Source organism: Lycorma delicatula, chromosome 5 (assembly GCF_047948215.1).
Source record: "Lycorma delicatula isolate Av1 chromosome 5, ASM4794821v1, whole genome shotgun sequence".
In the NCBI taxonomy this organism is placed as follows: Eukaryota; Metazoa; Arthropoda; class Insecta; order Hemiptera; family Fulgoridae; genus Lycorma; species Lycorma delicatula.
This window is the reverse complement of record NC_134459.1, coordinates 45,936,992-45,963,800: the sequence shown is the minus strand read 5'-3', so window position 1 is coordinate 45,963,800 and position 26,809 is coordinate 45,936,992. Positions and strand designations below refer to the sequence as shown.

General features: G+C 29.9%; 1 protein-coding gene across 5 annotated transcripts in view; it reads left to right on the top strand.

Annotated features, from left to right (window-relative positions):
- Hex-A (Hexokinase A) overlaps positions 1–26,809 on the top strand; it is a 315,316-nt gene that overhangs the window by 124,914 nt on the left and 163,593 nt on the right. The window contains exon 1 of one of the 5 annotated variants that reach the window (XM_075366025.1): positions 4,090–4,226. The exons of 2 other annotated variants lie outside the window; for them this stretch is intronic. In XM_075366025.1, the coding sequence (XP_075222140.1) occupies positions 4,119–4,226 (108 nt within the window). In that variant the 5' untranslated portion in view covers positions 4,090–4,118. Of the gene's footprint in view, positions 1–4,089; positions 4,227–22,421; positions 22,476–26,809 lie in introns of those variants that run through there. 2 more of the 5 variants (XM_075366024.1, XM_075366032.1) reach the window with 2 other exon arrangements.

Genomic DNA, 26,809 nt, shown 5'->3' with positions numbered 1-26,809 from the left:
AGAGTATTCTGTTTTTGAATATTTATCTAAATTTAAAAATATAATGTTACGCCCGGTTTTGTTTCTTTCCCTAAGAAAAAAATAAGTCTGAGGGATGGGCTGGCTACCCAGAAGAGGAAGTCGGCGTGTCCTGATGACGCTAGGGAGACCCCAGAGGGATGCCTCTACAGGGGACTAGACAGGTAGACAGACTGCTGCCACGACACCCTGAGGTGACCGAGTGATACTTAATTGCCGGACTGGTTGCCTTAGAGGTGTTTAAATCAGAAAAAAACAAAATAATAAAATTTATTATGACGATCTAAAACGCTTTACTGGCAATTGCAGACGGGAGAATAAGATTCAAATGCCTGACTTGGAAGTGGAATATTCTACATTCAGTTCTAGGAGATTTATTTATTTGTACAGTGACAATAGGCTTATGCCTACTTAAAGTTAACGATGGATGATAATGAATTTTGTAGCGTATGAAAACTGGCATGTCTGACCAGGATTCGAACTCGAGACTTCCGGATGAATGGCTGAGACGCTACCATTTGTCACGGAGATCGGCGAAAACCCTAGTATGTACAACACAGCTGATATTAGTGGCAATTTGATGATTATTTAAAAGTAATCCATGGTTTACTTTTAATGTATAATTTAGGTATTTAAATCCAAATTCTATACAGAAATTCTAAAGAACTTTTCGGGAAGAATAAATTTATTATTGTGTGTTGTACAGGGTACAAATAAAGAAGTCATATACGTATGTTTTATAATTATTATTATTGTGCTTTTACGGTCAACATGGGGCCACTTAAGTCAATTTTAGTTAGATATTTTCTGAGAAAAGCGTGTTATTTTACTCTTCCGAGCTGCCCAGTATTTCTTCATCCGTTCAGATCTTGCTTTCTTTTCTTCATCTGTAAACACCCTCTTCGTTGAATTTTGTCATTTGTCTGTCTTTTGTTTAAATCTAATGTTTTTGTCTTTTAGCTTTGTAATTTTTCCAGGTTTATTCTGTAGATCAGTCAGGGAAATTCCCAATTCTTTCATATCTTCTCTAATTTTTTTGATCCATCCTACTTCTAGTTTTTGGAACCAGAGCTTTTCAATGATATTTCTTGACAGTCCGGTATCCTTATGAGATGACCAAATAAAGAGATTCATTTTTCCGCATAGTATCAGTAACAGACTCTATTTCTCGATACACCACCTCATTTGGCACAATCCACCATGGGCCTTCTTTTTGGTGTTTTAAATTGATATACTTTCTGACAATTCCCCTCTCTATTTTCAGAATTTTATCAGTTCGGTTTTTCTGAGTGATTTTGAAAAGGGTCTCGCTTCCGTAGGTAACTTCTGGCTGAACTACAGTTTTATAATCTTTAAGTTTTGTTTTAGTCGAAAGGCATTTTTTGTTATATGTTGACCAAGTTAATTTTTGTGATTTAATCATTTTATTTGTTCTGTTTTGCCATGTCACTTTTTCATTTAAATTATAAATTATTATTTCCCGTAGATATTTAAATTGTTTTACTATTTTAATTTTCTGATTGTTTACTGTAATGTGTGCTTTATTACCAGAGGTTGTATGGCCATTAGTTCAGTTTTTTCGAAAGAGATATGAAGCCCTATCTTTTGTGCTAGGTTTTGAAGGCTCATGATTTATAATATAATAAACACATTTATTACAAAAGTTCTTAGATTATGCCAATTCACTTATTGATGTACATATTTGTGATATGCAACAACAACCAATTTTAACATGATAAATCTTTAAACATGTTATTTGTTCGGAATCAGTGGCTTAGCGTAGCGGGAGGCGGCCCGCCCCGGGCAGCACTTTTTGGGGATGGCAAAACTTCATATTAAATAATAATAATAATATCTTTTAATTTGAACCATTACTTTTCATATTTTTGTCGCACCTACAATTCGGACCGATTAAAATGAGCATGGAACTTTTTATTATCTAATCTGTGAGAGAACCGGGGAATCCCCTTTTTTTAAGTAAATGTAGTCATCTCGCTCGCTCTAGCGACTGGCAACACCGACTGTACTAATCAGTTGCCTTGCAGTAATTCCATGTGTTCTATTTTGTGCTCGGATTGTTTACGACGAATATTCAGCTGGAATTAATCCTTTCATATAAAGAATATTTTTCAATATTGTTTAATAACACCTGCAGCATCAGTTATCCAGTTCACATCGACTCAGTTAACCTCAATTCATGATTTTTTTTTACTGTGTGTTGTGATTTTTTATTGTTAAATTAGTGAACTTTGTCGAAAAATTTTGTGTTCTTATTCTTATGTAATAATATTTTAATCTTGTCGATGTATATCATAAATGTTGTGTATATAACACAACATGTGTGTAAGTAGCACATGTGTAAGAACTTTTGTAACACATGTGTTTATTATACTGTAAAACATACATACATACATGACTTCTTTATTTGTACAATACACAATAACAAATTTATTCTTGCCGAATAGTTCTTTAGAATTTTTGTAAATTTTGGATTTAAATACCAAAATAAGGGGGCGACAAATTTGGCCTACGACCTAGGTAGATGAAACCCACGCTACGCCACTGTTCGGAATATCTAGAATACTTTTTATTCATTTTCCTTTTCAACATCAGTAGATGAATAAGAATCCTCATGATACAATTCAGAATGGATTTTAAAAAAAATATTTGTTAATATTCGGGGACAGTCAATATCTGTCCTACGTAGAACGTAACACTACTAAAGAAACAAGAGGGCTCTTGGCATAACCAGTTCATCGTTTGTGTTTAACTCAATTGATTTTTATTTCTTGGATTACATAAAATATCAGTGCGTGCAGGACCTATGTATTACTTTTGACACTTGAGAAATTGTTTAAAATCAATTGTAGATGTTTGAAAAAGTGTGACGTTTGATGAATATTTATACTTATATTAGATCAAATAACCCACCAGGCTGGTCTAGATAGTGGAGTACCTTAAAATTTTGACCTCGGAATCCAGTTACTTTGAATTAATCAATATCCGACCCTGAGAATTACGTTTTTTTAGATATTAAGTGATTAACTCGTCGTCGCAGTTGTTTATCAGCTGATTTTCGAAGTCGAAGTTTGTGAGGTACGAATCCTAGTAAAAGCTAGTTGCTTTTAAACAGATTTGAATACTAGGCTGTTATCTAAAGAATAGTAGGAACTTTAAACGAATTACGATATTTGACTTTATTAAATTATAGCGATATTTTGTTTTTTCGATAAAGTTTCCCCATTTCCACCTCCAAGGTCCGATTTTGCCCATTAACGAACTCGACCATGATTTTGGGTCGTTATATTTTATGTATCAATTTGAAAGTGATTGGCTCAAAATTACGGCAGCTATCGTGTCCACAAGAAAATTAAATATATATGTATGTATATATATATATATATATATATATATATATATATATATATTTATACATATATAAACTTTTGAACTGACGATGGTTTTGGTGTATGGAGGATGTGAAACGCGAAGATATGTCGAAATCTTACGGAAGTAGAATCACGGTACCCATTACGATATGTACCCTTTCTTATGAAATCTTCCTAAAACATACATACACACAAATATGTATGTGATTAAATGCTGAAGGAAATTAATTGATATATTAATTTTAAAAGTTTATTTTTATGTAAGAAATTTCCTTAGGATCTTAAATTCATCATAAGATTACAAATATTGCTAAAAAAAAAATTATTCTGTTTCAAAGATGAGAAAAATTTTTTTTCTCTAACATTAAATTCACATTTTAGAATCGTCCGCGTATTATAAACATAATAATGCTAGTGATTTCAGAATCAATTTTTCTTATCGTATTAAAATATTTTTATTTAAATTATTAGATAAATGTTATTAAAAATGAACGGTGTACAAGATTATAGTGCTAAATAAAATTTTTCTTTAGATTAGAATTTTTTAATAAAACATAATTCTAAACTGTGCTACCTTTTGTTACGTGTGAAATACGAATATCTTTACCAACTGAATAAACATATTTATTCAATTATTCATGGGTTGATTCTACAGTTCGTCACACAAGATTCTTCTGTAAGAGTACGGTTTTATATTATACTTATTTAATCATGGCTAATCGGTTTCGATCATTTTGGAGTAATTTTAAGACAGTTTATGATGTGAATAATGAGTTAAATTTTAATAATAAAAAAAAAGTTAAATCCCATCATCAGCAGGTAAGTAATATTGACCAAAAATTATTTCCTCTTAATAAATTGAATGTATTTCACTTGTTACAAGAGAACATTTTTTTTTAAATTTTATAGAAAGAATTGAAATTTTAAAAAAAATGGAAAAAATATATTGGATAATTTAAATATTAATATAATTAAAATTCATATCAAGCTAAACTCATGAAAATATTTTTTTAAAATTTTGTTTAATTTTATTATCACCAAAATAAATAATGTAAAGAATTGTTGACCGATTTTAAAATTGTTCATTTAACCAGCTAATGACAATATCGTAATAATTATGGCTGTTAGTTAAAACGATTAATTAATATTAATAAGACTCATTTTTCTTTTGTTCATTTTAATTTCCCCGACTGAAAAAGTCTAAGTACCATTTAACCTTATACTTTTGGTCTCTAGTGTAATAATGTATTATACTTTTCAATACTTGAGAATATTTTACGTACTCTTCCTTTTTATGATTAGACACCCTTTCCTAACACCAATAAGCATGAACCAAAAGAAAAACTAAATAAAAATGATAAAATCAAGGTATGGTATGTACGAATGGTAAATTTCATATAACCATTGTTAATGCATATATCAGCTACATATAACGTGTTAACAATATTTTAGTTTTCTAAGCCTGCTTATATATATATATATATATTGTCACGTGTGGTTCACGGCTCGAACAGGATATTGAGAGGTTGACAATTTAGAATGTTTATATATTTCAGTTTATTAGTTTAAAATGTTCATAATTACAACCAGACAAATTAATAATAATAAAAATGATGATGAATACAGTAATGATGATAATATAAAAGACAATAATAATATAATTAGTAAACACAAATATTAATATAGTTATTGCAATCACAAAATAATCAAGATAACATTAGTAAACGATAATAATATTACATGTCATTAATAACAAATCAAATAATTGATATATAATATAGTGCAACATAAAAAGTAATATAATCTAAACAGAAAGCACGACATAAAAAATAGCGTAATCAACAAAGAAAAAAATGAAAATATTACACATCAAATAGTGATAAATATCATTAGTAAATAATAAATACAGATTACACACAAGGCAGAGTTTAAAATAAATAATCGTTCAAAATTTATTCCAGTTAGATAAATAGAAAACTAGGCCCATTAACAAAAGAAACCGCTAGTCTTAACCCTTTTTGACCACTAGTCTTATATTAACAAACAATGGTATAGTGTTCACTTGCAAATACCTTTGCTATCTATAGTTTATGAATGAAGTTTGTTGCATTATTTCTTGTTTACTGGAATTAAACGTAGCATCATCTTACTCGCATCGAACTGGATTCAAGACTCTTCTCGCTTCTCGCATACAACTCGCAGTCTCTCCTCGCAAACTGCCCTTGTGGAACCGACTCCGTAACGTCTCGTAGACTGGTTCTAATATAACTCTCTTTTAGCTGATCTTTCCCTGACTATATATGCTGCTAATTTAAGCCTAAGCCGTTCAAGTCTACTTTCAGCGTTCAAGTCCTAGTAAAGACAGTTATTTTTACACGGATTTGAATACTAGACGTGAATACCGGTGTTCTTTGGTGGTTGGGTTTCAATTTACCACACATCCCAGAAATGGTCGAACTGACACTGTACAAGACTAAACTTCATTTACACTCATACATATCATCCTCATTCAACCTCTGAAGTATTATCTGAAAGGTAATTACCCAAAGCTAAACAGGAAAAAGAAAGAAAAGAATCTCTTTTGGATTAATATTAGTTCAAGATGTTCATTTCTTTCTTGAAATTAAAATGAATGTTAAAATCGTTAATGCGATCAATCTTTTAGAATTTAAAGAGTCGAAGGAATGTTATATGTTCACTCAAAAGATACAAAATGACTTGATATTGTATTACAGGACTTTTTTTTCTTATCAAAAGGTTTTATGATATATAAACTCCCCTCCAATCTCTCAGGACCTGACAGAATGGTTCGGTCGATTAACAAGTACATATTGTATCACTTACTCTTCTCTAATCCGATACACTTTTTGTGAGATATATGTACAAAGTTTGATTATGTATTTTTTTTTTTTTTTTGCCTCACTGTTTGTTTGTTTATTTACAATCGGTTTTGAGCAAGAAACCGCAAGTAAATCGTATTACAAAAAGCAAATGATCAGGGATCTCTAACGAACACCCTCAAAGAAATGTACACATACATAAAGATATAAATAAAGTATGTACATAGTTATATAAAAACACACTCGCACTGATTAAGACCTCATAGGAACAGAGTTCATAAAGATCTGATGAAAAAAAACATCTATATAATCATTAAACAATAGACAAAGGCAAACAAATAATAACATAAAAAACTAATGGAGATAAATGGAAAGAGGCTTAAAAAGATGCTCATCACGTACGTGATAATTAACTGGATTAATTAGTCCAACACATTAGACGTTTCAGTCGCCGGATCCTTATTAAGCATAACAAAGCTCCGGGAGGTGTCGTCGTCAACTCAACCTAACCAAAATCCATCCGGGTCTTGGTCGTAACAGTTGTCTGCCTCTAACCGGGTCCCCCGAGGGGGGCCCAGCCGGATCTCGGTCTTAATAGCTCGACGGCAACGGAGTCCTCTTGTCTCACCACCGTCGCCCATCCCTTTAAGTCCGGACGATCGACGACTCCACAGGAAGCTGTCCATCACCCCCTTGCTGCCTTTGTGCTGTATGATCGTTGTTATTTAATCTGACACAGCCCTGTTGTCTAGGAGGTTAACTGCTAAAAAGTTCACATGATTGTCTAACTTCTATCTATAATTTGAACTGAACCGTTTGACCTCTTCCCGAACATAAGGTAATTCTGGACAGCCGTGAATTTCTTCGTTCCGTGCGAACCGCAGTGCCTCTGTAGTGGATCTCACCAACTTATTCTTGAAACGTTGTATAATCTCAATGTTACTTTGCGACGAGCAAAGGTACGACGAGTACCTCATGGATCTATAACATACATTCAAATGTATGTTATTTTAGAAACTCTTTATATATTAAAAAATTGTTGATCAGCGACAATTGTGAATTTCTGCCCAACAACTTCTTATACCTCGTGTTTAAGTGTTCCCTTTTCTCTCTCACGTGGTAATTCCACCCTCAAACGAAGATCACGGTGGAGCCCAAAGTACCTACCGTACGCGGTCAGAGTGTGAAATGAAAGTCCCGTCTAGGTGAATCCGGGGATAGTCAATTCTCATCGCAAACGTCGTATGACTTGACTTATTATGATTCTCGATTTTGTATTTAAAAAACCTGTTAATTGATTAAATAATAATAATAATAATTCTCTATCAGAAGGTAGAGAAAGTAACCGTACGAAAGATACTACCGTAAGATAATTTATAAATAAAACCATATCGTATCATAATCAATGTCGTGATCTACTGTTGATTTGAAATGAATATATTCTTTGATGTCGATATGCATTGTCAGTCTATTATATGAATAATCGTTTTTAATGTGGCCTTGCTAATCAGTGGAAATTTATTATTAATTAAAACAAACAAAAAATTGCAAAAAATGTTTTGATTGCTTCTGTCTAATTATAAACAAGAACAAAATGAAAGTAATGAAATGTAGTAGAAATACTGCTATTTTCGCTGAATGTGAAAATAGAAAGAGAAAAGATTATGGAGGTACAAGAATTTTGTTATTTGGGAAGTAGAATTACTAAAGATGGACAAAGCAAAGCGATATAAAATGCCGAATAGCACAGACGAAACGAGCTTTCAGTCAGAAATACAATTTGTTTACATCAAAAATTAATTTAAATGCCAGGAAAAGACTTTTGAAAGCGTACGTTTGGAGCATCATTTTATATGGAAGTGAAACTTGGACGATCGGACTACCTAAGAAGAAAATATTCGAAGCTTTTGAAATGTGATGCTATAGGAGAGTGTTAAAAATCAGATGGGTGGATAAGTGATAAATGAAGAGGTGTTGCGGTAAGTCGATGAAGAAAGAAGCATTTGGAAGAAAAATATAGTTAAAAGAAGAGAGAGACTTATAGGACATATATTAAGGTATCCTGGAATAGTCGCTTTAATATTAGAGATTCAGGTAGAAGGAAAACATTGTGCAGGCAGGCAACGTTTGGAATATGTAAAACAAATTGTTAGGGGTGTAGAATGTAAGGGGTATACCGAAATGAAACGACTAGCACTAGATAGGGAATATTGGTAGCTGTATCAACCTGTCAAATGACTGAAGAGAAAAAAAAATCTAATTTTTGGTATAGCTTACTGGAGAGAAAAAAAATTTAACGCATTTAAATAAAAGATCTTATACAATTTTTTGTGTATATGAAGTGAATTTTACAGCAGTTAATTTAAATTTATCCAGTAAATATTCCTACTAAGTGATAATCTTATGAAAAACAAGACTGCAATGCGATAAATGCACACAGCCGCAACTTCGCACGTAAAATATGTTTGAAAGAGATTTAAACAATTATCTGTAGAGAGGTATTAAAGAAAAACTAATATTTTTAAATCATTTCAACTCCATAAAAGTGTAATGTAAGTAAAAGAAAAAAAAAACACAATAAATAGAGACTAAGAATTAACTGTAGACAATTAAGCTGTAACGAATCATTAAAGTGCGCAACTGCCACAATACGAACTAAAAAAATGAATAATAATAATTCTTAGAAAAACCTTATCAATTTAGGCAAGCACAATGAACGGGTGTGTCTGTCTTCGCTAATGTGTATAACCTTACAGCAAGGAAAAAGATTAGTTTTTAGTTCTTACTTAAAAGTAAATATATTTGTTTATGTAAAATGTACATATTTTGTTTTTTTCTGATTGACATTATACATATATTTTTGTTTAAATTGACGTCATCACTTAGAAAATACAGTAAAAATCTGAAAATATTCTTGCGGTAAACGCACTTACACCAGATCATCGAAATTCTAAATTTATTTGAAGTTATATTTAATATTTTAAACGTTTATTTATCGCCTAGGTATTTAAACTTTACACCTAATTTATTTCATTTCTGGACTATTTTAAAGAGATTTATGGCAAACAATATTTTTAGCTTTATATTAATATGGCTAGCTACGAGAACAGCATTAAAACATTTATCAAGAAGTAAAATTACGAATAATTTATAGAATACAGATACGTTATCCAGACTCCTGATGTCGTATAACCCCTAAAAATATATTGTTGTAATAAATGTATAATAGAGTATTCAGCAAATTACAACGAGATTATTCGTATACTTATAGTTACAATCTTTTACTAAGAAATTTCATTCAACCGACTGGAACCAGCCCGGATTAATTAAAAGGACAGGCTTTTGAAATACGTTAGTATAGTAACTTCATGTGATTACCAAAATATTTCCAGTAAAATGGATATTTCTATACTCTTCTAGTCGTTGGACATTGCATCTCCATCCTTTTAGGAGCGATTTACCTGTAAATATTAAGCAAAATACAAAAGTAAACTTTATCGGTTTTTGTCTTGGGAGAATTTACACAACAATATAATTACTAAATTTAAGTATTAAAACTCAGACCTGGATGAATGAGGATGTAAGAGACCAAGATATCTTCAGCTGTGGTTCTAGAGGGCCTCATAATTGAAAATAAAATTTTTAATATACACTCAAGTGGGCCTTTCAAGTGTACAGTACACTAAACTTCGTAGGGGATACCACTTCATATCTTACTTTTCGCATGTCTTAATCCAGCTCTGTTATTATCCCTTTTTTATCTTCAATAAAAAGTTTACTTTCAGTCTCACTAATTAGTAATCAGAATAAACATTTTTAAAAAATCAATAAATATTCTAAACCTAAAGTTTGGTTTTATCTATTAGCAATATATATTTTGGACGGTTTTTGACAATTCTTGTTCTAAAAACCAATGTCAAATTTTCATCAGATTTTAATTTCTTATCAGATTAAAAAAAAAAATTGATGTGCCTACCACGTGACTTACTTGTACGCCTATTAAATTATATATACATTTTTTTTTTAAATGAAAAGTGCAGAAAATTTTATTTCATTAATAACTTATGATACATTTTCTTTTTTTTATTGTTATTATTGAATTATTATTTATCGTAATTTTTTTTACAATCAGAGGTTAATAATTATTAATAAATCAATATATTTAAATTAAATAAAAAAAAAAAAATTAAAAAAGGAGATGAAGTCTGATTCGAACTGATGTGCCTTCCCTTTTTAAGTCCACATATTTCATTAATTAAAATTTTATTTGGGCATAACTCTGGAACAAATGAAAATAATTACCACTTATGATATATTGTTGAAAAGCTCTCAATGACAGCTTATTACTGCAGTTAAAAAAAATCAAAAATCCAATTTTGTTTTTATTTTGGGTTATTTGGACACTTTTGGTTCAGTCGATTGCAATCCAAAGGGGAGTTGCACAACTAGATGTTACAACAGTTCTAAATCCAAAATTTCAACATCCTACGGCTAATCGTTTTGAGTTATGCGAGATACATACCCACATTCGTATAGACGTCAAGCCGAAATTGGTCAAAATGGATATTTCCGTTGAAATCTGAAAACCGAAAATTTTCGCGATAACAATACTTCCTTTACTTCGTACAAGGAAGTAAAAGTCTGTTTAAACATGTGTGGAAGAGAGAAAAATAGTCTTTAATATTTTGCTACGAAGTTGTACTGAAACTCCTCTAAAACTCGTAAACTACTCGGAACGTTCATTACTCGTCCTGATTCGTTATAAATTACTTCTATGAATGTTTTAGAAGAGTTATAAACACTGAGCTTAGTGTGCTTTATGTCGGGAACACTAATTACTTTCTTTTAAAGTTTAATTTCTTTTTTCTTTCTTTTAAAATTATTTACTGTTTATTTATTGTTAATATGAGCAACTAAAGAATTTAATTTGTGAAAATAATATTCAATCTCATCAAAAATACATTAATTCTAAATACTTAAAATGATAATATGGGAAAAAATCTGTGAATAACAGGTAAATCTGTACAATTTTTTCTTTCCCATCTAGATAGTGCTATTGCAGAGCTGTGGCTCTAGAAAGGAAAATATTTTAATCGGTCCAGTTTGGGCATATGCGGTTTTCACCGGATCTTCACGTTTTGACACCTAAGGAACCCAAAAAACTGTATGGAAATTTTCTGGAAGTTAATGTTCGTAAGTACGCGTGTGTGTGTGTGTGTGTGTGTGTGTGTGTGTGTGTGTTCGGTGTTGGCCTCTAAATTATCTTAATCGTCAGAAATACTGGACCGATTTTAACCAAACTTGATGTAGATCTTGATGTAGAACTTGATATATATGTGACTACTACTACTGCTATATATAGATTACTTCTATATATAGGGCATTGATGCCATTAAATTTTCAACGTAGTCATAAAGTATTAAATTTTCAGATAATCACGAGATTTCGCCTAATTAAGATCATGTCTTTCTTAAGCACATTTGTTAATTAAACATTATAATATTTGCAAAATCGCACCCCTGCCCCAAAACATTCTGTAGTAGTTGTCTGCTAAGTTCTGACGTCACAGGTGAGCGGTAGAATTAAATAAATGAATAAGATGAAGTGTAAAAAAGTAATTCGGTCTAGCTGGGTCTCGAACTCGATCACCCGGTCGACTAGGTACCTGGTGCGTTAATTCTCGCGGCTACACCAGTCTACCGACCGTAAAAGCGAAATTTGTTCTATGTAAGTTGTGAAATTACATTAATTAGTGCCGTTCATCGCCGCTAGTACCGCAACACCGCGCGAATTAAATACGGTATGCGCGCACGCTTTAGTAAGAATCAGTGAATTTAAAAAATAAAAAAATATTATATTTAAATAAAATGATAAATGTTTTAAATTAAGTTGTGCATGTAAGCCGTGCAACAGAAACAACCCACAGTTGTCCTACAACTGTGTTGTCAGCTATTTGATTATTAAACTATATCTGAATTAATTCTTATGCCAACCTTTTTATTATTATTTTAAGCAAACTGCTCTTCATTCCCTTGGTGATATTGCTTCTTTCCATTTTGTATTCGAACTGGTGTAATTTTCTCTAAAGGAATATTAAATCCATTCTATAAATAATCATAAAATATTTCATTATAACTCGCTAATTCTTAATAAATTTTAAATTCCATTTCCTTTTTTCTTGCTATTCAATGAGATGTATTCTGAATTGTTTTTTCTCATATTACCTTCATCTTTTTTTCCAGTAATATTGTGATAAATTTTCAATTGAAAATTAAAATTAAGCCAATTTTTTATTTTATGTTGAATAACTTATACTTTTACTAATAACTAACTCTGCTCTGTCACTTGATAAAGGAATGGTTCCGTACCTGGATGCGCTGCGTTGTTTATTTAAATAGTCAGACGTTCGGCAGGATAGGGTACTTTCCATTTATAATCAGATAATGGCGTTAACTTTGCCTGAATTTTAACGCCAGAAAAGACCAATGAATACTGTAAGCACATCATACAGAAATCAGATCACGTTACTGACCTTAACGGGACTAATAAATTTATGCGTCTGGTATTAGTATTAATTAAAAAAGTATATTTTAGACTAAAACATTTTTGTATCAATACGGGTGATTCTTTATTAAAATACACATGATTTTACATATTAATAAGCCTGCGGACGTAGTTGAATACAGTAAATGGTTTACAGAACTAAAAATAATTTGGTTTTTGGGCCTTAATTTTTTTTCTCGCAAAGATTACCTTCGTACGTCTATTGAGTGGAATGCTAATAAATGCTGTTGGAAGATTGGCAAAATCTGAATTCGATAAAAAAATTGGCCAGGATAGGTTCCACCTGTTCTTTAAATTATTACAAATTTATTAAGTTCAACGAGTGAAAAAAGTAGACTTAATTCTATCCTAATTTCACTTTATCCTACAAAATCTTCCTTAACCAGTTTAAATTTAAATATCGAAAAAGGTAAATAGGAAAATTTTTAACTCGAAATTTTTGAATAGGTAGATCATTTTATTCCTTTCTGGTTAGCCTCCAGATCCACCGTCAGGATTACTTCGAGGATGAATGAGGATGATATGTACAGTATCAGGTCGACCAGTTCTGAGATATGTGGTTAATTCAAATCCAACCACCAAAAAACACCGGTATCCACAATCTAGTATTAAAATCCGTATAAAAGTAACTGCTTTTACTAGGATTTGAAGCTTAGAAATCTCGACTTCGAAATCAGCTGATTTGCGAACCACCCGGTGGGTTAAGTTAATCTTAATTTTTTTTTCCTGTTTAGCCTCTGGGATCACCCTCAGGTATTACTTCAGAGGATGAATGAAGATGATATGTATGAGTGTAAATGAAGTGTAGTCTTGTACAGTCTCAGGTCGACCATTTCTTAGATACGTGGTTAATTATTCTAAGTTGATCTTAAGTTAACAGTTAATAGTTAGTTTTATTACCTTAAGTTGATCTTAATCTAATGTTATACAACTTAACTTTCTTGTTTAGAATTTTTTTTTAATGTTGATTATTGATTATAGCAATTATGAATAAATTTCATAACATTAAATAAGAAAAACGTGTTGTGTGTCGTTTATTGCTTTATTTTGTAAAACAGTCATAAAGTTTATTACAAACTCATAAATTCTAAATTAACAGTAATGTATATTTTCTATTTATAAATAAAGAACAGTTAACTGTTAATAGAAGAATTAATATTTTACAATCATAAATATAGTTTTATTACCTTATAATAATAATAATAATAATAATAATAATAATAATAATAATAATAATAATAATAATAATAATAATAACAGGGCTAATTTTTTTTTTATTGTAAATATTTGCATAAATTATGTCGTACTATTTAAAAAGGGAATTAGTTTATCCTTGAAATAAGTCCTTTCACGTAGTAAACAGACGATAGTAACTGATCCTCCTCACTATGAGACGTTACCCTTGACCCATTAACAATGATTTCACTCTATGCCTTTCACCCCCTCTGCGAACAGTGTACAACCGCTATTTGAACTTTCTTTCATTAAATGCACACACCTCCAGCAATTGAATACAGCGTATGCTACTCTAATTACAAAGAATGGTTTGTATTACAGGATTATTTTATTGTTTAAATGAAACTCATTGTGCACCCGTTTTATACCGGTGACCTTAACAATGCGTTAAATACTTTACAAATGTTTCGGTTTTTAATACGAAAAATTGTTGTTTCCTTATTTAAATTTATTTATAAAACTTAAATTTTGTCTGTGAAAAATGTCTACGTTTTTATTTCTAATTTAATCGTTGCGTTTCATATAAAGCCGATTCAAAAATTCATTATCTCAAAATGTATTTGTGTCTGATTATCCAAGAATTAAGTTTAACCATTTTTAACGAAACTTGTACAATAAAATTACCTTAATTCCTATCTGTGATTTATAATTTTAAGAGAGGTAGAATTAATCCAATGAAACATCAATTTTTTTTTTTAGGAACATCTCTTTCAGATATATGAATAGAACATTTTTTTGGAAATATATTTTCGAATAAAATAATTCTGGTGTGGACATCAAATGTCTTCCTTGTACTATTAAATTACATATACTCATTTTTAAAAAAATGAAAAGTACATAAAATTTTGTTTCATTAATAACTTTTCATATTTCGTTTTTTATTGTTATTATTGAATTATTATTTATTGTAAAAAAAAATTTACAAACAGAGGTTAATAATTATTAATAAATCAATATATTCAAATTAAAAAAAAAAAAAAGTTAAAAATAGGAGATGAAGTCGAATTTGGAACGTTGTGCCTTCCCTTTGTTAGATCCAAATATTCATTAATTATAATTTTATTTGGCTATAACTCTGGAACTAAAGAAAATAAGTACCACTTATGATATCGTTGAAAAGCTCTCATTATTACTGCAGTTAGCAATTACTAGATTATTAATTAGTTAGAGGACTTATTACTGCAGTTAACAATAACACCAAAATTCAATTTCTTTGGATTTCGGGCTTTTTCGGACACTTTTGGTTCAGTCGATTGCGAAAGAGGAGGGTCAGAACTAGATGTTACAACAGTCCTCAATCCAAACGTTCAAAATTCTACGGCTAATCGTTTTTGAGTTATGCGAGATACATACGTACATACAGTCGTCACGCCGAAACTAGTGAAAATGAGTTCAGGGATGATCAAAATGGATAGTTCCATTAAAATCTTAAAACCAAAATTGTTGGCGATCATAATAGTAAAGGAAGACTAAAAAGTTTAACATTTAACTTAATTTTATTACTTAAAACCCATTTTACTGGTTTCTATTGGTCATTAGCTCTTATCAGTTAACGTCTCTGTTTGTGTAGTGGTTTTTCTAAGATTAGTAAAACTAATAACTGATGCTGATTAGAAAATCGATGACTTCAGCTTGTTTGAGACAAAATGATCTTGAATTTTTTTTAAATAAAAGTTATTTATTTTTTAGAAGTACTATATAAATAAATTGCAAGTTGAACTAAACAAAATTAATTTCTTATAAAAAATTATATGTTTTTTAAATTCATAATATTTTGGTATTTTTATGATAAAAAAAAGAAAAAATCTTTTTATGATAAAAACAAAGAAAAAACAATATATATATATATATATATATATACATAATATTTGCACGGCAATATCTCAGGAAATGAATCTGTAACCAAAGATAGGAAAAAAGTTCATATAAAAATAAGTAAGAATGTTGTGTATTTTGTTTCTAATTAAAGCTGAACTTCTCAAATTTGTATTTTATTTTAATAGTCGTTATTTACATCAATTTTCTCAGAATTAAATTCTGTTAGAAATTAATTAGAAATATTTATTTGTCTTTCGGTAAATTAACAAAGTTATTTTATTCTAGAGCTAAAAAAAAATATTTTTCCGATAAAACGTTTTGCATTTTACCCCGTTCTTCTTAAAACGTAACTGAGATGGAAGTGTGGGACCATTTTTATTCAATTTTTTAGATAAAAAAAATAAGGAAGCACCAAATCTACCCCTCAATTTGAACCCCAAAAACTTTAGTACGGTTTAATTTCACAGAGGGGTCAGAAAGGAGGGCTAAATGCTTCGCGAACCGAAACTCGGTAACGAACCGTTTTCTGGCCTATGAAAAAACTTTCATTAAAACACCAGAAAAACTAAAAAAAGGGCAACAGAAATATTAAAGAAAAAATATAATAATGAGGAAGTACAATATAACATAAAGTGAAATAAATATTCAATAAAATTATATAAACTAAATAAATAAATTAGTTAATTCCCTAGAACTGTTATACAGTGTTGCTAGTTATTGTTATAGTGTTACTTTGCTATAGTGTTTTAGTTTTTCTGGTCCTTTAATTTTTTTTCTTGAAGTAGGTGGCTGAAGATTAAAGCTTCAAAGGAAGAATAAAGTTTTCCCAGAAATGGCAATTCGAAAAAATTGATTAATAAATATAATTTTAAAATTTATTGTATACTCTTCATGAGTTTAAAAGCATCGAATAATACAGTCTATAACATAATTAGCGAACATAAATGCTCTATTATTTGTAGCACTATTATGTTTGGATACATCAAAAACTTACCTACAAATGCATTATTTTTGTGAAATATCATGTTAAATGTGATTTTCTGTAAACTTGTAATAAGAATAATGAAAATGGAATGAAAAGGTTAGGTACTGAAAATGAATCTCCACAGAAAAAGTAAACCGGGGTGGTTGAAAACCTCGGTAAAAACACCAGGACTTGGATTATCAATTTTGACCACAAGGTATAGAGGAGTGCAAGCAAAACAAAAAGAATATATAATAAAAGACAGTTTTATATATTCACGAAGATGAATAAAAAACTTAAAACTAAAAACTGATCGTAGCTTTAAATATAAAAAGGAGGTTAATTGAACGTGTATTGTCGGAACGGAAATGAAACCTTTGAAAGAAGCTTAATTCATTTTGTTGCTAAGTTGTGACGTAGTCAGGCACAAATACGTTTTATTGATTAATGATTCTTGGTTTATAGAACGAACGTTTAAAAATTATTTATTGCAATTGTTGGAAAGCAAATAGATGCTGTTCGAGTTTGCAACGATCATAGAAAAAAACGTTTTTATGTTTAAACTATCTTAGAAAATTTTATATGTGAATTATTACAAATGTTAAATGTGTTTATTCCTTTTGTTTATGAAAGATAGATGTCGTTAATTAGTGGTGTATATAACTGCCGTTATATAACGTAGTTACTTATTTATTTCATTTTCGATTTAATTCTATTAAAAATATTCTTTTATTGTAGTTTAAATTTCTGAAAAAAAAAACACTTATCTATTAGAACATTTTAATAATGTTATGGTACGTAATATGATACTGTTATGTAATAAGCTCAGATAACTTTAAAAATTAACTCGTTATGCAATTTATTTTCAAAAATCCATCGCTGTGTAATTAACCACGGAATTTGTGATTACATTATTATACCACTGCTAATAAATAATAAAAACTAAATATGTGTTTGTTTTATCTCTTTCAGACGTCCTTCAAGATAATTTACTTTAATAAATAATTATGGTTTCGTTATCAAAGTAAACACTTATAAATTATTAAAATTATTTTCATGTATTTATATTGATTTTTTTCCAGTTCCTTTTAATAGATTAAAATATGACGAATTTCTTCCGTGTAAAAAAAAATATATTGTAAATAAAGGAAAAAAGATAATAGCAGTTAATGAAGGGTTTCCGGTCTTGAAGAATATAAACTATAGACTATACTTGTCAGAATTCGGACGGCATATACAGAATAAATAAAAATCAGACAACATTATTTTTTAATAAAAAAGTAATTATTTTAAGTTGAACGTTAAAGTTATACGATTTTTAAGTTTTTGAGTTACGTAAAACTCTATCCACCGACCAATCTAAATTATTCTCTCTATAGGTAGTTTATTTTTACAGTGAAATCATAACAGGATTTTCTTGTGTAACGTAAATATACGTCAAAAAATGTAATCGTAAATAATATCTAAATGATTCGGGTTACATAAATTTTAACCAGCATGACGGTTATTAAATATTTTTCATAGTTACGAGTTTAATGTACTCGTATTTAGGATGTATGTTTCATCGCAACAATTCAACGGCTGAACCGATCTAGATGTATAACCCCAACCCACCGGGTTGCTCTAGTGGTTAAACTCGTTATCGGAAATCAGCTGATTTCGTTGTCGAGAGTTCTAAGATTCAAATCCTAGTAAAGGCAATTTACTTTTATACAGATTTGAATACTAGATCGTGGATACAGATGTTCTTTGGTGGTTGGGTTTCAATCTTTAGTTGGTTTATTGACATGAAGATTACACTCACCAAAAATCAAATTGATATCTTCATTTGTTATCGAAAAATTAAAAAATTATAGGGTTTCAAAAAAAAAATTTAATTAATTTTTACCCTTGAAACTCGGAATAAAATACAAAAATCTAGAAATTGATTTTTAGATGTTCATAATTATTCGGTTAAACCAAGCTGACACAGTGATGGACACTCACAGTTCATTAATTCAATTCATTAAAGTTGTTGCTTCAACCGGCAAATCTCTATTACTACATGTACATATATTTTTTATTATTTTTTTCCCAAAACCCTTCTCATGCCAAGAAACATGGGTAAAAAATTTAGTAGCGATAGATTGGGTAGTTTTTTTTACCCCGAACAAAAAATCTTCTTCCTCTTTATATATATAATATATGTAGCGGTGGAAATTTGCCAGTTGCAGCACAAACTACAATAAATTGAATTAATGAACTGTAAGCTAGGTTTGAACTAAATGATTCGAATGAATAATATTACAAAAATAATAGAATTAAATTTACGTTAAATAAAATAAAATAATATTAAATAGGTTTAAAATTTCTGTTTAATAATAATGGGCTTCCCGTGGGAACTTCGTGTGAGACCAGAATGGTGAGGTGATGCGAGCACCTCGTGCGAGGCAAGACTAATCATCACCATAAATCGATAACAAACGGGTTAACCCTGGGACGCTATTTTGGGAGGTGCAATAAGGTGCTCTGATAATGTGTCTGCAAGTATCCGTCCGATTTTCAAAATTCAATCCGAATACTTGTTAGTAGGTTGAAGGCTAACTTTTCGATGCATCTTGTACACTTTCGATCTAACAGATCACGATTATTCAGAAATGATAATATATATTCGCAAATAATCTTCCTATTTTCAAAATACAAACGTGGTATTTGCTAATATAATACAGAATCGCGATGGAACCAAACCAGAAAAAAAAAACTGATATACTCAGAAATGGGCCTTCTTTCAGGACTGCTGAAAAAGGAGTGTAATGTATTTAGGGTGTATGTATGTATGTATGTTTGTTCCACCGTAGCAACTCAACGACGGAACGGATTTTGATGTATTACTCCGCGTTGGAATCCTTACGTTATCTTGAGTGTCATAGGGCATATATATATCATGTGTGTGTGTGTGTGTGTGTGTGTGTGTGTTTAAAGAAATTTAAAAAAATTATACCATATACAAAATTGTCACCCGCACGCTCATTAATTATCCAATATTAATGAACAGTGTTTGTCAGCAATGTTTTTATTGGCAGTCGTGTTTTTTAATTTTTATTTCTTGTAAATAATACTAAACAGTGTAAAAATATGAAATTTTAGACATCCTGACCCCATAGGAAAGACACCCTCCATGTGAAGGTTTCGGTCGCTACCCCATCCCCTATGTACCTAGCCCTTATGGGTTTTACCGGAGGTCATCTCCAGTACCTCGGCGACGACATAGTTGTGATTTTGTTTACATTGGCAACGACCATACGGGGTCTATGTGATTGGTCGTTGTGTTTTACAGCGGCCATCTTGCATTGATCTGATTGGTTTTCCTTTGTTTACATTTCCATCTGATTTATTATCTTCTTATTTATTAAAACACTGTTTTCTCGCGATTTTTTGTAACACAATAATAACACAAAATTACGAAATATTTTTCTCAATTTGATCGCAGCACCAACTGTCGGGACAAACTAAAATTAAAATAGAATATTATTGAATATTCATTACTGCGATGGTAGTGCAGTCTGCCGGATCCAATGTAAAACATTCCAAAATCAACAACTACTTAATAAAAAAATTAAAAATAAAAAATAAAAAAAAATTAATTAAAATTAATTAAAAAAACATTTTCCAGTGGACCAAATTGTGAATCTAAATCATTCTCGAATCCCCTTACACACACACACACACACACACACACACACAAAATTTCATCAAAATCAGTCGACCCGTTTAGGAGGAGTTCACTTTCATACACACGCACACAAGAAATATATATATAAAGATATAATTTAATAGGCGTACAAGGAAGTCATGCGGTGTCCACACCATATATTTTTTTTATCAATTCTTGATCCTGATTGATTTTTATTTGATACCACTATCATTCTGACCGTCTGATGTCAATGTAAGAGCAAAATATTTGGATTCATTCTTATTACTGATTATTAAATGATGTTAAAGAACAATTTAGATTCGGAGTAACAGTACAAGGTGAAAAGATAAAGATGCTACGATTTGCTGATGATATAGTAATTCTAGCCGAGAGTAAAAAGGATTTAGAAGAAACAATGAAGGGCATAGATGAAGTCCTACGCAAGAACTATCGCATGAAAATAAACAAGAACAAAACTAAAGTAATGAAATGTAGTAGAAATAACAAAGATGGACCACTGAATGTGAAAATAGGAGGAGAAAAGATTATGGAGGTAGAAGAATTTTGTTATTTGGGAAGTAGAATTACTAAAGATGGACGAAGCACGAGCGATATAAAATGCCGAATAGCACAAGCGAAACGAGCCTTCAGTAAGAAATATAATTTGTTTACATCAAAAATTAATTTAAATGTCAGGAAAAGATTTTGAAACTATATGTTTGGAGTGTCGCTTTATATGGAAGTGAAACTTGGACGATCGGAGTATCTGAGAAGAAAAGATTAGAAGCTTTTGAAATGTGGTGCTATAGGAGAATGTTAAAAATCAGATGGGTGGATAAAGTGACAAATGAAGAGGTATTGCGACAAATAGATGAAGAAAGAAGCATTTGGAAAAATATAGTTAAAAGAAGAGACAGACTTATAGGCCACATATTAAGGCATCCTGGAATAGCCGCTTTAATATTGGAAGGACAGGTAGAAGGAAAAAGTTGTGTAGGCAGGCCACGTTTGGAATATGTAAAACAAATTGTTAGGGATGTAGGATGTAGAGGGTATACTGAAGTGAAACGACTAGGACTAGATAGGGAATCTTGGAGAGCTGCATCAAACCAGTCAAATGACTGAAGACAAAAAAAAAAACTGATTATTATTTGCTGCAAATTTTTTCCAAATGCTTCTACAACCATACACTGATATAGAAACGACTAATCAAATTTCAGCAGAATTTTATAAATGAATGAGTGTTTATTGGAAAAAAATACTGCTTAATATGACGTGGCGACAGTCTGAATTTAAAAAACCAGTAATTTCTGTATAATTTTTTTTGTTTAAAATCTAATTAAAGCAAATTTTTAGAGAATTTTATAATAAAAAATTAATAAATTTTGTTTACTTTTTTTTATTATTTAGGCCATCAACCTACGAAAAGAAACCACCTGTTTCTCTTGTTACATCACACATACAGGTGTTAAATTTAATACCTCAAATGAGATTTTTTTCAGGATATAGACTTAAATGGATATCAAATCGCAAACTGGTATCTTTTTCCTTCTTTTTTAACGCTTGCCAATTTGACAACCTGTTTAGAAATAGATATCAAATTAGTACTGTTATTTTTTTTAACCATTGATTAAATAATTTGAATTAACCAATTAATAAATACAATTATTGCAGATTTAATTTTTTTGTTATTTTTAAAAAAATAATAAAATCTAATTTATAATTAATTTTGTAGTGGAAAGAATAATGTATATATATCTTGATTTAATAATTTAATGCAATATTAAGATTGCATATAATTCCCACTGCTAGTTCAATGTAAAAGGAAGAGTAATAATAAAGCAAATTACTCACCGCTTTATGCTATGATGCAGTTGTTTTACAACAGCCAACATAGGAGGGAACGAGCATGATATAATCATTTGTCTTCAGTGATGTGCAGTTTCGGGAGGCTGATCCTTCCATCAATCTGGGTTAGTAATTTCAATGATTTTACTTATAATTTCACGTTTTGGTTCGTTGTTATAGTATCGAATATGATTCATCTTTATTGTTAATTTTATTATTCCTAAATTATATATTGATTAGCTGAATCATTTGTGTTCCTACAGGTACCTGATTGCATTTATTTCTTGTGAGCCGAACCTTTACACAAAATTTAAAAAATTATATTTCTTATCAAAATCGTTTTACATTTTATTTGTCGCCTAGTTTTTTTTTTTTATTATTAAAATTCATCCACAAGGGTAAATAAAAAAAAACTATGCCTCTAAGATGGGAAAGGACAAGGAGAAACGTGTCTGAGAAAGTTATATTTCTATTTATATAAACTTTCACTCTGACTTTATTTTTAACTGTAATCCATACTGAAAAAGTGAATTGAAAAAAAACATTATAGAAAAATGGATTTTATTATTTTTTTCAAATGCAAATAGAAGTTTATTTTTCAAAATAGTAAAACTTTCTGGTAAATATTCGTATTTCAGGTTAAGAAACAGCAGATTCAATATTTCAATCACGTAAATATATATGTCTACTTAAAATAACTTAATTTTTTCAATTTTTTTTTTTTTTAAAAGTGGGTTATGTCATTCATATGTAACTTATTTTAACTTCAAACAAAATGTATTAGGACTAAAAAAGTAATTGATACTAATTATAAATAAATAAAAACAGTGAAGAAATTGTCGTTTTGCTTCACGTTAGTTTTCGTTAAGGTACGGACAGGATAAAATGATCCCTATAGTTTTCTGAAACCATTAACATTTCTGAATAGAAGAAATGTTAAACACACACACACACACACACACACACACACACACACACACACACACACACACACACACACACACACACACACACACACACACACACACACACACACACACACACACACACACACACACACCACTTCTTTTGGTAGCCACTTTTGAAGCTAGCTGTAAAAAAAATTAAATGGCCATTATTTTTACTATAGTTATATTAGCTTGATTTTTTTTCAATGCTTTGTAAAATGTTGGTACAACTTTACTCTTTGTATTAAAATGTTTGTGTTGTTCCCAAATAGGAGCTTGGGAGTATTGTGGTTTCGTACCGAATAAGAGATTGATCGTATTTGAAGTACGAGTATTTGCAAAATTTTATTTTATTTTTTAAGTATTTCTTTATTTTAAGAGATATTGTACATCACTTTTGAAATAGCCTGTGAAAAACAATAAATGGCACCTGGTTTATAGCTCAAAAATTTTTTTCAATGCTTTTTAAGATGATTTGTTATTATTTCCATTTCAAAGAATTTGACTCGTCCTCCGCTCCCAGAGCCCGTGGGTGTGGTGGTCTCATACCGAAAAATAGGATCTTTTTGAGGTAGGAGCATTTGCTAAATCTAATTTCTCTATGCTAAATGTTAAAAAGTTATGTAATGGTTCCTATAATTTGTAAACATCTTGCATGAGTTCTTTCTAGTTAGTTTTTATTATAAAATAGAATAAATAAATGTACGTATCATATTTGATGTATAAAGTTCTAAATAATAATTGTAGCTGTACATTTTTAAATTATATTTATTAATAATTCATTAAAAATAATTAAAAAAAAAAAAAAATTAATCTTAAATAAAAAATAAGAATTATTTATTGTAAAATCTCAAGTTTGGAAAAATAAAAAACTAAAATAAAATTATGTTATTAAGTTTCCTCTTCGATACACCTTTTACAGAGACTTGACAAAGAAAAAAGATTTAAACAATAAAACTGTTCACTTTAACAAACTTGTAGTTTAATTTAATCTGTTTATTTTTTTCATTGCAAATTTTTGTCTTTTATGATAACTCACTGTATCATCTAAGTACATCCAATAATTATTTCATTAAAAGAATATAATGTTGGACTATAAATTTATCTGTACCACTATAACATTTTAAATAAACAGCGTATAGAAATTCTCTGATGTTTATTTTTATTTTATACTTTTACTTGTCACGTGTCTGAATTCGCATCATTTATTACACTTATAACGTTAAGTATTTATTACACAAGTGATTTAATATGCATTTTTGCGATAAAATTTGTCGTCCTTCCAGACACTTAAGAATAATTAAACGAAATTTAATTAATTTAAGGCTGATAAATTCACAATTTTTTTTTGTAATATTTGAATACGGATTGTTTAGAAATAATTTTGTCTTTGTTTTTTTTTGTTATCTTGATTAATATATTCACCACGTTTTGCTGATTAATAAAACTTTATATACGGCTATATTTAACAAATTAATAATTCCATTTTTATACTAAGAAAAATAATCCATAACATTAATCATTCTTAAATTTATTACTATCATTTATTAATAATGTCTTATTATTTATTTTAGGTAAGTTCGATGATCATTCAATAAAGTTTGGACACGTAAGTAAATTAATAAATTTCTTATAAAAATTTACTTTTTATCTACTTTTCTTCGAAAAGTCGATAATATTTCGATCGCACGGTGGAATTGGTGAAATTGAATTTTCATTACGTTTTGAGGTATAAGGAGTATAAAAATACTATTAACTTAAAATGTAATTTCCTTTTACAGAATGTATCACGAAGTTTTCCTTAAACAGAATATATTCTACTCGTTAAAATAATGTAAAATTTCATATAAAAATAGGTCATAAAATGCTTCGTTTGTAAGTTACGGATAATGAAAGATTTTGCTCGGATTTCAACTATCTTGGTGAAATGAGGTAGTACTCAGATTTTTAGAACGTTAATTAAGGGTCACGATTAGTGACTTTTCATGGTATTTTACCTGAAAAATCGAATAAAATAGGTTCTAGAATCGTACCTGCTGTAGCTTTTGAGAAACCAGGAGTGAAGATGAATAAATTGGGGTAAAAACCGTGTTTGACATACAATAAATTTCTTAAATGAGTAATAAGCATATAAATCGTTAAAAAAAACTTGTAGAGAATTTAAGTCGGAAAAGAATGGTATAAAACATGTTGCATACACAGATAAACTTTAGAAAAATTCGAATTTTATTTAGAAACATTACACTTCTTTCTTTCTTTTACTGTTTAGCCTCCGGAACCACCGTAAAGTATTACTTCAGAGGATGAATGAAGATGATATGTATGAATGTAAATGAAGAGTAGTCTTGTACAGTCTCAGGTCGACCATCCTGAGATGTGTGGTTAATTGAAATGCAAACACCAAAACACACCGGCATTCACGATCTAGTATTCAAATCTATATAATAGTTACTGCCTTTACTAGGATTTGAACCTTAGAACTCTTGACTTCGAAATCAGCTGATTTGCGATGACCAGTTCACCACTAGACCAACCCAGTGGGTAGAAACAATCCACTAAAGTGCACACATACAAGTTTATAATAAAAGTTCAAAAATCACTATCAACACAAGACGCATCACTATAAACACATTTCTTGGCATGCTTCTGTACTGCTTTATTACGTTTTTTAGTTCTTCAGGGCTATCCTTAAGTTGCTTAGCATCCATAAATCCGACAATTAATTCCTCACGAGGATGTATTTTTGTTTTGTTTACAATATTTTTCATCCATACCCAGACGCAAAAATCTAAAGGCATTAGTTAGATCAGGCGATGTTAGTGGCCAGGAATGTGGACCTCTATGACCGATTCATTTCTCACGGAAATGATAATTTAAGTGAGTGGAAACGTAACAAGAGAAGTAGAGAGGCGTAGTTTTATTTAACTTATCTTACATCATTTGGTTCAGAATTAAATTCTCTACAAGTTTTTTTAAAGGTTTTATTTGTCTATTACCCAATTTTATTGGTTTTCACCTCAAATTTCTCAAAACTTACTGTATATAAGATTCTGGGACCTAATTTATTCAATTTTTCAAGTCAAAAACCATAAAAGATCACGAATTTTGCCCCTTAATTGACGTCCTAAAAATGTCAAAATGACCTCATTTCACTGGGGTAGCTGAAATCCGAGCGAAATTTTTCATTTAACTGTATCTCGCAAACGAAGCATTTTAGGACATTATTTATATGAAATTTTTCCATTACTTTTACTAAATAGGTTACGAAAGTCGCGGGAGAACATTGTGATCCACTCTTTACATATAGGCTTATGTATAAAGTTGTGGCTCCTAACAAAAATTCACATGCGTTATAAACTCAAACCCAAATAAAAAACAAAGATCAAATTTAAACTAAAAATATTTACAAAGGAACTTAATAAAAATAAAATTCTTGATAAAAAAATAAATTTTTTTTTTCTTAATAAAAATAAAATAAAATGTTTGTTGTCCCGGGAGAACATCGTGATACA